The sequence below is a fragment of the Columba livia genome, chromosome Z (genome assembly GCF_036013475.1).
Source record: "Columba livia isolate bColLiv1 breed racing homer chromosome Z, bColLiv1.pat.W.v2, whole genome shotgun sequence".
In the NCBI taxonomy this organism is placed as follows: domain Eukaryota; kingdom Metazoa; phylum Chordata; class Aves; order Columbiformes; family Columbidae; genus Columba; species Columba livia.
In genome coordinates, this window is record NC_088642.1 from 12,282,541 (window position 1) to 12,295,015 (window position 12,475).

At 35.0% G+C, this 12,475-nt stretch overlaps 1 protein-coding gene across 5 annotated transcripts in view; it reads left to right on the forward strand.

Moving 5' to 3' along the window:
- The window catches only part of RFX3 (regulatory factor X3), a 117,069-nt gene that overhangs the window by 97,393 nt on the left and 7,201 nt on the right, over positions 1–12,475 (forward strand). For all 5 annotated transcript variants that reach the window (XM_065047231.1, XM_065047229.1, XM_065047230.1 and 2 more), the window contains 7 exons: positions 683–798; positions 1,288–1,442; positions 6,685–6,782; positions 7,083–7,232; positions 8,630–8,838; positions 9,802–9,955; positions 11,970–12,012. In XM_065047231.1, the coding sequence (XP_064903303.1) occupies positions 683–798; positions 1,288–1,442; positions 6,685–6,782; positions 7,083–7,232; positions 8,630–8,838; positions 9,802–9,955; positions 11,970–12,012 (925 nt within the window). The remainder of the gene's footprint in view (positions 1–682; positions 799–1,287; positions 1,443–6,684; positions 6,783–7,082; positions 7,233–8,629; positions 8,839–9,801; positions 9,956–11,969; positions 12,013–12,475) is intronic.

A 12,475-nucleotide genomic window follows, 5' to 3' on the forward strand; every position in this document is an offset into this window, starting at 1 on the left:
ATTTTGATTATTTCACTGGAAAAACCGTTAGTAAAATAGTTTTTCTGGAAAGTCCCCTTTACAGTGAAAAGAAGTAATATATAATAGACACTGAGAATGAAATGTAGCTATGTGTATGTTTTCAGAATGTTAGAGAAACTAGACTTCAGGTTGTACATGCAGGTCTTTGGTTTAGTCAATAGGAAATGTAAATCAGGTTAAATTATATTTTCTTTTTCTTACATTAAAAGCAGTAACTTTTTCACATTTTAAAGAAACATTGAAATGTTTTAGCAACATTTGATATTGAATAATATGTCTTTTAAAATTAATTTTGAATGTGCTTTCAAACTTATACTGAATTATGAAAATGAACAAAATGGCAGGTTTACTTTGTGTTTGCAGTAGCATTAAATATTTTCTTTCGGTGAATTCCTTTGGTAGGTTTACATAGACCATGCACGTTTCTGGAGGCTTCCATGCATGGAACATGCCTTACTCAAGTCTCTGTGCATACCCGTTTACAGTGTTGGATAATTTGTGGATATCAAACATATTTAGGCAGATATTGTTTATAACTTGAGAAATGTGTAGTTGCCTTTGCTCCACTCCACAATGAAGGAAAAAAAGCTATAGATTTAGTTCAGTTGGGAGTGGGGGGAACTGGGCAGAAGGTGATCTGTACTTGTGTTTTATTTCTCAGGCTATACTGGATGTGGTTGTGAATCTTCAGTTCAGCCTGATAGAAAAATTGTGGCAAACTTTCTGGCGCTACTCTCCCTCTGCTCCACCTGATGGCACTACTGTTACTGAACCAAGGTCAGTACACGTATCTCTTTGTTCACTGCTTCTCATGATAATGCAAGTGTCAAATTAAAAAAAAAAAAAAATTGGTTTTACTTGCAGGTAATATTTTTTCCATTTGTCACTTTTTCAAATTAAATTTATGTTATCTGGAATTTTTGTATAGCCTGGGTGTATGCCACAGTGCAGTCATGAAAGGATTGTATCATCCATTTTAACTTTGCTTAGATGACTACAGCGACGTGTTTTTTCCCAGTATACAATCCAGTTTTTCTAAGCCGAAAAGGTCATTCACACCTCTGCATGATTTGTGAGAGGCAGCAGAGATATGGAGGCATTTTGTAAATCCATTTCCATGTAACAGAACATGTAAAGAAGTTCTGTTGCATGTAGTTGAGACATCTATGATATCTTCATAAAACAGTACATTTAACACTCATTGCAGGTTTTTGTATGCTGTAAATGCATTATCACTTATTTACTTCCTGTGTTTTTTCACACTAGCAATCTGAGTGAAATAGAAAGTCGACTTCCAAAAGCAAAGCTGATTACTCTGTGCAAGAATGAGTCTATTCTGAAATGGATGTGTAACTGTGACCATGTGATGTACCAGGCTTTGGTGGAGATTCTCATTCCTGACGTCCTTAGACCTATTCCTAGTAAGTTGAATACCTGAAACATTTTGTAAATATTTTTGTGCATACATGTGTATAGTGGTGGTAGTCCTGCACTGCACAGGGCAGCTTTAAGAATAGGTTTGTAGGTCAGGAAACTGCTGTGTATTATTTAACTTTAATTTTGTTGTGTAGGTAGTTGTGCTGAGGGTTATGCTTTGTATCTTAAAAATAACTGAGGATTTTAGCCCAGCTGGAAAATCTGGTTTTCAAGGGACAGTTTCATGTTAAAGGTACTTCTTTCTCTGTGTGTTGTATTTTCAGATAAAAATGTTTCTTTTTATCCTGGCCCTAGACTACCTGATAGACTTAAGACATCTAAGTCCTGTGGCCGTGGGCCAATATGCACTAGTGTCAGTCAGTCTTTCCACTAAATTGGGTAGTTTTTAGTTTAAATATTACATATTAATCTTTGATCACTCTGAAAAAAAAGGGTATCATCTTTGCGATTCCATTTTTGGACAGTTAGTCTTTTGTTCCTTATCAGTGGCTGCTGAAATCAATTTTGATGACTCTTAGGACAATAAATAATTGACTCATAAATTTTTAGTCCAGCTTATTGTTCCAGTCTACTGGTTTTTCTGTCATACATCCTGCATGAAAGAGTCAGTAACTGTTTGGCCATTCAACCATTACCCAGAGTACAGCTTTCTTTTCAATGTTAATTTTACTAGAATCCACTGTTGCTCCAGCAGTGGTTTTTGGGGTATTTTTGGTAGAATATGAATTTATGTGAAGAATGTTGAACACCTTTATAAAGCATTTGTTGTCTCACATATGTAGTACTAAATATTATAAAGAAATCATGTCACCAACCCACTATAAATCATGTAACTCCTATATACTGTGTCCATTCTGTGAAGAAAACAGTACTCACTTTATAAAGTGGGATTAATATTTTTTAAAAAAATTTGGGCCTTAAGTAGCTTTTCAGCTAACAAAGCTGTTCATGCTGTGAACACTTCTGCTACAGTGACTCCAGCAGTATTAAGCACTCCATAAAAACATTTGCAGGTACTGTCTTGCAGAAAAGTTTTATTGACTTTTTGCTTGTCATTGACGTAAAATTAGATTTTAGTAAATTATGCATGATAACAAAGAAATTTTGGGACTGGATGCCTATAAAACCTGAAGATCATCCATTTACAAAGGCATGTTTTATTTCTTTATTTCTTTATTTCCTTTTTTTTTTTTTTAAGGAAAGAGCAAGTTCTTGGTATAGATTCATGTAATTTATCTTTTCACCTATGTAGCAGAATAAAGGAAAAATGTTTTCTCAGATACATGCAATTATTGACAACCATTACTTTTAGAAATTATTTTGCATTAGCTTACATTTGATGTTTTACTTTTCTATCTAATGCCAATGCAAGTAGGTAGGATAATATTTTTAGAGTATTAAAGTCTATCACAAGCAAATCATAATGATTAAAAATAAAAAACAGAAATGAAATTACAAAGTTTAATATGTTGAATTAAAGCTGTCTATTCCAAAAGCACATTATTTTCTGAATAACGAGGTGATACAGACATGGTTTTTCATGAAACCTGCTTTTTCCTCGTTTTTCACTTGTTTATCCTGCAATGCCTAGCAGTCTCTAAAGAAGTTTTTATATGATAGGTCTTTAGCTTGTGTTGTCTGCCTGCCTGATTTCCTAAGATGCATTGGCATTGGCAGTACAAGGTTTAAAGAAAATCAGACACAATCACTTAGTATTAATACCTACAGGCATCGGGTTTTTTTCATGCTATTTCTTTCTTTCTAGTATTACCTGTATTATTTGAATAATTGATACCTGCTGTGTTTGAAATTCATGTTTTGGGGATAGTTATCCAACTTCTTGATGCAAACACATCATCTAGTCCCAGGACAAATAAATCCCAAGAGACTGCTCTCTCTATTTTGTAAATAATCCAGTGGTTTTCTGCTCAGAAGTCCATCCAGTGAGCTACATTCGGAACACAGCTAATGTATTTTCATAGAATCATGGAATAGTTTGGGTTGGAATGGACTTTTAAGGGTCATTGAGTCCAACCCCCCTGCCATGAGCAGGGACATCTTCAACTAGATCGGGTTGCTCAGAGCGCCGTCCAGCCTGGCCCTGGATGTCTCCAGGGATGGGGCATCAACCACCTCTCTGAGAAACATGTTCAGTGTTTCACCACCTCATTTTAAAAAAATTTCTTCTTCATATCTGGCCTGAATCTCCCCTCCTTTAATTTAAAACAATTACCACTTGTCCTGTAGCAACAGACCCTGCTAAAAAGTCTGTGCCCATCCTGCTTATAGGCCCTTTTTAAGTACTGAGAGGCCACAAAAAGGTCTATCCAGAGCCTTCTCCAGGCTGAACAACCCCAACGGTCTCAGCCTGTCCTCATAGGAGAGCTGTTCCAGTCCTCTCATTATTTTTTGTGGCCTCCTCTGGACCCGCTCCAACAGGTTTATGTATGTCTTCCTTATTTTTGTCTTTAGGACCAGCTAACTGAATAGCTTTTTTGAGTCAGCTTTCCTATAATGATGGTCCATACAAATTCTCTCTTCACTGTTAAATATTTGAAATATTATTAATGTTTAAACTCCTGATTTTGAATTAAAGTATCTCCACCCATTACAAGAGACCAAGGGGAAGGCTTAAGGTTGTGCTTCATGGTTGACTATGACAATAATAGAGCTGGTCCAAATAGACATATTCATCATGTTCTGCTGGAAAACAGTAGTTTATATGAAAGTTTGGATGCTGTAGACAGAAGGGGACTATAAATGCTTCCTTAAAGCATATTTATGCCTTTTTTTCCTGAATAAATGAAAAGATACCAACAGTGGCTGCTCAAAATAGGAATATAGATTAATTTGGAGAGTACTGAGGAAAATATTGTTTTATTTTTAACCTCTATGTTAAATTTGTCATCTGACATATTTGGCACTCACAGAATGAATGAAGAATTGCTGTGTATGAAAGAGAAAAAATCATCTTCCTAAGAAAACTTAAATGCTGTCCATTTGAGTCAGGAATAAAGACCGCAATTATCTAATGTCTTTGACAATGGACCAGAGCTATTATGTTTTAGAACTAACTTTTTGCGGCTTCACAGTGGCACAATGGATAGTAACAAACTTGCCTGTGATTTAGGATCATAGGTGGAGAATTTGTGCTGAACAAGTTTCCACACAGTATTACATGATTTTGGGCAGACAAAAATTTGAAGTACTGGAGAGAATGTAAAGCCTTGATTTTATGAGATTTGCATGTCAGAGGCTTTTCAGCTGAGAAGCTTTTTAGGTGCTTATCCAAATGAAACTCTCTATCAGTAACTGGCATTGCAACACCATTTAGTGTGCGTAGGGTACGTCTAGTAACACTGAACTAACTCAGGCCGTTTACTTTGCACCGTACTCATGATGTGATTCTTTGAAAGGGTTTTCTTGTTTCTAGGCAGATGAACTTAAAAGGTGGCTTTGAGGATGTAGGTGCTTCAGCTTTTGGTAATGGCTGGATGTGTACTTAGCAATGGAGTATGAGAAAAAATTCTGTATTTAAAATTATGTCCCCAAAGCTCATTAGAAATGCATGGTTATTCTGTACAATGCTGATGCCTGATTATATACTTCAGTTAATTTCTTCAGAACTTAGAATTCCTTTTATTTGCTTCTCTTCCTATTTAAAGGCCTTTCTTAACAAGAATGTGCTTGTCCATATTTATTTTTAAAGGAGATCAGCAGTACAGTGATGGAAATAATTTTGTGATATATAGTTGGGTGAAAAGGAGTAATAAGCAAATTAGAGGTGAAAAAGCAGTAATATTTTCCTTTAATATCTAAGTTTCATTCGTACAATATTTACATTATTCCTCCCATTTTGCATTTTCTTGTTCGATAGGTAAGAAAATGTGAGTAAATACATAGTTAATTAGCAAGTGCACAGAAATAATTTACAAAGCAGCATGTGACCTAGGTGACTGACAGGATTGAAGAAAAAAACCTTGGTCTTCATCTGGAAACCTCGAGGGAGAAGAAAAACTGTTACCACAGAGTGTTCAGCTAATACACATACTTTGTAAAATCAAATTGTGCTCAGCTAAGCATCCAAATGTGTGGTCAGTTATATAAATCACTGATATGCATTCTATTGCTTATCACAGCAAATTTGAAGACATGAAAAAAATGTCATGAAGAATACATTTTTTCTTTTATTTCATTCAAATGGTTGAAGAGGATTTCTCAGAGACAAGTTCTATAAGCATTAATTTCTCACTCGACCAAAGTATTCAGCCTTTGCTTGGACTGTTTCTTCTCACATGTAGCTAAAAGAGTTTGAAAAGAAACTGTCTAGAATTTTCCTCTTCACCTTTGCAGTTGCATTCATTCTCTACTAGTCTTAAGAAACCTGTATTTTGTAATATTTGCCTCTTCTTTGCGATCACTTGAATGCTGTTATGACAACAAACAAGTGATAGGTATGGGAAAGTGAGGTTTCTGCTGCTCAGGAGATAGAATTTTCTATTTTCCAGGCACAGGTTCTTGGGAAAATACTTCCTCTCCTTCAGTTTTGAGAAATTAAACCATATTTTGAGTAGTGCAGATTGCTGTAAGGGCTTCTTCAATTTCCCTCAAAATCTCTAGTCAGTCACTCAGCAGTTCTGTGAGTGCTATAGTAAACAAAAAATGCACATAGATTATACAGCCGTTTGAATAATACCACTTTTTGTCAGTGAAACACACTCCTATATCTTGCTTACTGATGTTATCCTTAAGGACTGCTTGTTGGATTTTGTTCTTTAAAGCTGAAGTAAGCAGCATCATGACATGGCTTAAGGTTACTTCTTACTTGAGGAAAGTGCAGTACTCCCATAACTGGAATTTTTTCCAGAGATTTGGTTTTGAAAAGAGGTGTTTACATGAAATGTGAAGCTGAAAGTTTGTGATGGAAATTTCCATCACAACAACTGCTGCAATTACTGATGTTCTTCTGTAGGAGTGCCCAAAAGAACACTGCTGGTCACAGACTTCTTGAAAGATTGTCAGGTGAGGAGGTCAGAACTGTTTATTAAGCCAAAACTAAAATTGTTATTGTGCAATCTATATCTGAATGAGGCATTTTGAACCTGGGCTGGATTTGTCTTTTAGTCAGTAAAAGCAGCAGACCTGAACATTCAGTACGTAAGTAGTGAGGATGCGAAACGTTTCAAGATAGGTACTTTACTTCTGTTTTTATTCTTTAATGCACAGGTGCCTTGACCCAAGCCATTCGCAATTTTGCAAAAAGCCTTGAAGGTTGGCTTTCAAATGCCATGAACAATATTCCACAGAGGATGATACAAACCAAGGTAGACAAAACTGTTGCAGTATTATTCTTGCAATGGCAAACCAGGTGGGCAGTAGCATCTAAAAGCAGTAGCATTGTACCTTTAATACTAAATTTCATGTCTAGCATCAAGCATTGAATATTGGGAGAGAAAAAAGCTTAGTTTTTCCAGAAATGATAATGAAAACATGGTTTGATCTGCTACGTGGACGTATGAGGGCTCATTAATGCAGAATATTAACATGAAGGTAAAGACTCAATCTGTATAATTAATCTACAGATAAAGAGTAAAATATTTTAAAATAAATTGATTTCTTCGTAGGTTGCCGCTGTAAGTGCCTTTGCCCAGACTCTGCGAAGATACACATCTCTTAATCACCTGGCTCAAGCAGCTCGTGCTGTGCTTCAAAATACTTCTCAAATCAACCAGATGCTCAATGATCTTAACCGTGTTGATTTTGCCAATGTTCAGGTAAAGCGTAGCTTTAAATAACAGTTTTTTTTAAAAAACAAAACCAAAGCAACCTAACAAACAAGAACAGCCACCAAAACTGTTATTTCTTCTTTCCTCAATGATTTTGAATTTTACTGTTACATGTTATTATTCCATCAAAAAAGTGAAGTGAGAACATTTTGCTGATTCATATATGCAGTGATTCAGACAGTTTATACTTTAGGAATGTAAGAGCTCAGAACCATTATCCTTTTCCATTTACTGTCTTAAAGTGCACATATTCTTCCAACTTCTATGCAAATGTAAAGCAATACATTCTTAGGATGGGTACCATGAACGATGTCTTAATAATAGCATGAATTATATCTTATAATTAGATCTCAGATAGTAGCTAGCTTCTGAATGTCTCTAAAAGTTATGTAATGCATGTGTTTTTATTAGACTATTTAATTATTTGAAATAGAAAACCATCACTATACATTATCTAAGTGCATATGCTTACATTTACAAGATCTCCTGAGTAATTGATTATATTCATACAGATTAGGATTAGTTTCCAGTTAGCTGTAGCATTTTTCCTTTTGAATGGGTGTTTTAATGTACTTGTCAATAATCTTAACAAAAGTAATTCAAGAGTGCTTGACTGAAGATACCATATATTAAGTATCGTAATACGTTAATATGGTTACAGAGTCTGTGAATGTTGCAGTGTTAACCTGGCATAAGATAACTAGAGTTTAAGCACATAGCTTGCAGTTAGTTAAGTCTTCATTTTTGTCTCTTACTTTTCTGAATTGACTATTAGTCTTATTGAGACTTGGTAACACTGACTAAACTGCTTATTATTCTATGCAGAGTGTGTTTCTCCATTTGCATGTAGTTTATATTCTGCTTTAAGTAATGTGTAATCTATTACTGCCTATAGTCAGCAGACAAAACAATATTTGTTTACATACGAAGCTTTCTTTTATGATATAGCAGAAATTGTTTTTAAGCTTAAGTTTCTTTAGAACAAAAGGAACCTTGCACTTGATTTCTTGCTACTTCTTTTATTACTTTAGCCCCCTGTTTAACTGTTCTTTCTCCTTGCGCTGTGTGTAGTCCCAGAAAAGGTGGCAAATCCTGAGTATTACAGTAGAAAAATAATGAATAAGGAAAGTAGAAGCCTTCGTGAAAGTGAATGTGGAAAACCGCAAGATCCTTGTGTCATTTCCATTGTTTGTTACGTCATGCTTTTCTCACCCATTTGCTTTCAACAAAATTATGTTAGACATAAAATTAAATACTACTTGGTTTGTCTAGTAAGTGGGTTATGTCCATGTTATCAGTTGAATTGCTTAATATTTGAGAAGGAATTACATTCTGTGCTTTGGCTTATGTATTGTTAATTCAAGAACTGCCATGTGCTCTAACAGGAGCAGGCTTCCTGGGTGTGCCAGTGTGACGACAACATGGTTCAGAGACTAGAAACAGATTTCAAGATGACTCTTCAACAGCAGAGCACGCTGGAGCAGTGGGCTGCCTGGCTTGATAATGTAATGATGCAAGCGTTGAAACCATATGAAGGAAGACCTAGCTTTCCTAAAGCAGCACGGCAATTTCTGTTAAAATGGTCTTTCTACAGGTAGCATTTAACAGACTTCTAAAGGATTCTGACTATTCTATTATTTGCTGAATTGTTCACTGTAGTAAAGCTGACAGATGTAACATCAAACAGTGACTTGTTAGGTCATGAAAAATGTGGGTTTTTTGTCAGAATATTATTGCCATTAACCTTGAACTCAGGGCAACTTGCAAATCAGCATGGACTTACTTATATGATCCTTGTTTATTTTTGGCCATGTGCAAATGAGTGGACATGGAATTTTGTCCTGAGTTGCAAACATAATAGGAAATTTTTGAGTTGAATAACTGCAAAAATATTAAGCCACTATTTTTAACAGTATTTATTAAACCACTGTCTATTAGATGGGGAAGACAAAACCTGTCTTTAATGTGTAAATGAACATTAAGACAAGCATTCCATGTTAGCTGCTTATTGACACAGTTATCAGAGTAAACCGTGTTCTTTGAAAATGACTGTAGTAACTGCTTGCTGAGGATACCAATATTTGTCAACACAGTATGTAATTTTAATTTTCAAAGTTTTAAAACTGTGGCAATCAAAACTTTTATACTGTGAAGGTGGACACAACAACAAGAGACTAATTTAAGCATTATTTCATTTAAAATCGAATAGTTTTCTTGCCATTTTAGTTATGTTTTCAACACAGTTTTCTTTCAAGTTAGGTTTTTAATATACATCAAGTATTGGTAGTTATGCATATATCAAAACAAAGTAAGTTTAAACGGTCTTGTTATTTCCTATGTAATATAGTGTCCACAATACCTTCAGAGAAAGGAGAGGAGCAAATAATGGCCTTTCCTGGACATCTCTCTCCAAACACACCATAAATCAGACATTTGTTGATAGCATTACTTTTGAGAAATATGGGTTTTGAGGTGAAATGTCTACATGGATAAGTGTTAAAGTGACTATGACATATAATACATAAATATATATATATATTTTTCTATTTTTGAATAGCTCAATGGTGATTCGAGATTTAACCTTGCGCAGTGCTGCTAGCTTTGGCTCTTTTCATCTGATCCGCTTGCTTTACGATGAATACATGTTTTACTTAGTAGAACATCGTGTTGCTCAGGCAACAGGAGAGACACCTATTGCAGTTATGGGAGAGGTAAGATAATGTGTAAGAGATGAGTTTGATTTAGTGATGAATTTGAGTATGTGTCTGAAAATTTTTTAAACATTTATTGGGATCTTCAGGATGTTCTGCAACATAACAGTAGATCGGATTACAAATACATACAGCAGTTTCAAACTTGCTTCATTGGTTGCTTGTCAGAGTACTAAAACCACATTGATTTCTAAGAACCAATTATTTTGAAATGAGCTTGCTCCCTTACAAATCTGCATGCAGATTCATGTGCACAATTTGAAAAAGCAGAGTGCTGCTTACATGGTTCTGTTTACGAGTATTTGCACAAGTTTTTAATTTCCACACAAATGTTAACACAAGTGAGCTGGGTACCCTCACTGACTTGGGAATAACAGCTTACATGATGAATTTTGGCTTGTACAGTACTGTTCATGTGCATGTAATAAAAACAGAAATACACAGAGGCTTGCAACACAATCGATTTTCATACATGTTTTTCAAAGATTATTGGTTTAAAAAACAGAACAAGAGTCTCAATTCATAACCAGTTTTTTATACTCGTCTATGGCATCTGCAAGACAAAGTTTATCTTTTCCCTCTTTTCTCCAGTAGTTCATCTAACCTTTTATTTTGAGATGGTGAGGTATGCATGAATTGTCATCAAAGAATTACACTTCGAAAGTGCTGGAAAACTGATACGTTTGAAAATACACTAGATAGTTAATGGGACAGGTTTGTTACATTTTTACACTTGGGAGTCACTCTATCATATTCTATGTTACTGTGAAATTGCAAGTCATTTTGCAAGTTGATTTGGCATCAGATATCTTTCTTCCCTCAAAATATATTGATAGGTTCATTAAATACTATAAGTAGATGCTATACTTTCAAGAGAAATTGGAAATACCCAAGATTTATATGTGAAATTACCTTATATCATATGGCATGACGTGTTTCAGAAAAACTAAGTTTCTGCTTAGTGACCTACCAACAGTATATTTTCTTAATCTCTGCCTTATATCAGCAGTAATGTACAAGTATACAGTTCCTACATTCTTGTCTTGTTAACAGACATAATGTATGTTAGACATAAATGTAGTGTAGGAACTTCTAAAATTTTATGTAAACTGAAGATGGAGATATTATCAGGAAGTAAGTAACCCAAAACTTTTGGCGGTGAGAGGGGCAGAAGTATTAAATACTCAGCAAATGCATGTCTTTTTATGTTTCTGTGTATTTAATGATTATGACTGAAATATAGTGAGGAAGTCTAAGACTATGGTCTGACAAGCACCTTAAAACCAGTATAAACTGGTTTTGCAGCTGAGAAAAGCATTCTCATTTTTCTCCCTCTTCTCCCAGCTTTGGACACAGGTGTTGGCAAAATTCTTATGAAGAAGACTGGTATCATAATTTATGTTTAAAAATTCATTTATCTAAATAAGGTGCTGCTTTAATTTGAGGTTCACTGATGCCATTTTGCTCTGCCAATTCTTATTTAAGAGAAATTTACAGGATTCAGGGAAGGACTTTTTTTGGTGTAAGTAAATGAGTTACCAGATAGCACACTTTCTTAGCAGTCCCTTTCATCTGCCTTAGGGGTAGATTTGCAACACTGTGACACATACTTATTTCTGTTCCAGCACAACTGAAGTTGTCTCTGTGAAATTTTAAAAAGAGCTCTTTGCTAAAATATTTGCAGTTTATAACATATTCCATCATAATTTATGGCTTTATACAACACAGAAATGGCTCACTTCAAGCAACAAAGGCCCAGAGGAAGTAATCTTAAAAAAGTTTATACTTCCTCATTTTATTTTTTTAGGGTTTACTTAGTGATAATTGTCTTAATAAGCACAAGACTAGGATGGAATCGAAAATGAATTGGTGTACTGTGGATGTGGCTGCAGCCAAGGTCATGCACTTGACTGTTATCCTCAAATCAGTGGAGCACAGATCTGCTCTGTCACAGATAGCCCAAGTTCACATTTGCTTAAGACTGTGTCCAGTTTTTTTATTGTTTATTTTGCAGTTTGGTGATTTAAATGCTGTGTCCCCTGGAAATATAGATAAAGGTAAGCATTTTAATCTCTCCAGTGCATAATTCTGTATAGACTTAATATGTCTCTTTAAGCAAAATAAGTCCTTAGGTTTTAAAAATACGGTGAAACAGGATTTAGAGCTGCCTCGTGCATTAAAATGCATGTGTATGTTATATGAATACATATTCCAGTTTTTACACAGAGTTTAGTTGTATCTGATGGGATAGAGGAGGATAACAGCTGTGAGAAGAAAAACAGGAGTATGTTTGAGTACGTTTATCTGTAGTAAATGTTCTGCTGAGTGAAGAAGGATGAATTGCATGCAAGTAGTTGTCAGATAACTTGTCAGTGGAGAGGACAGAAATAAATTAGTTCCGTATAACCTCTTCATGCCATATTTTTGACATACATTCTTATACTGACTAGTTGAGTGATTTGGGGTCAAGTCACCCCATAAAAATATATGTCAAATTCTGGGGTCAGGTAACCACAGATC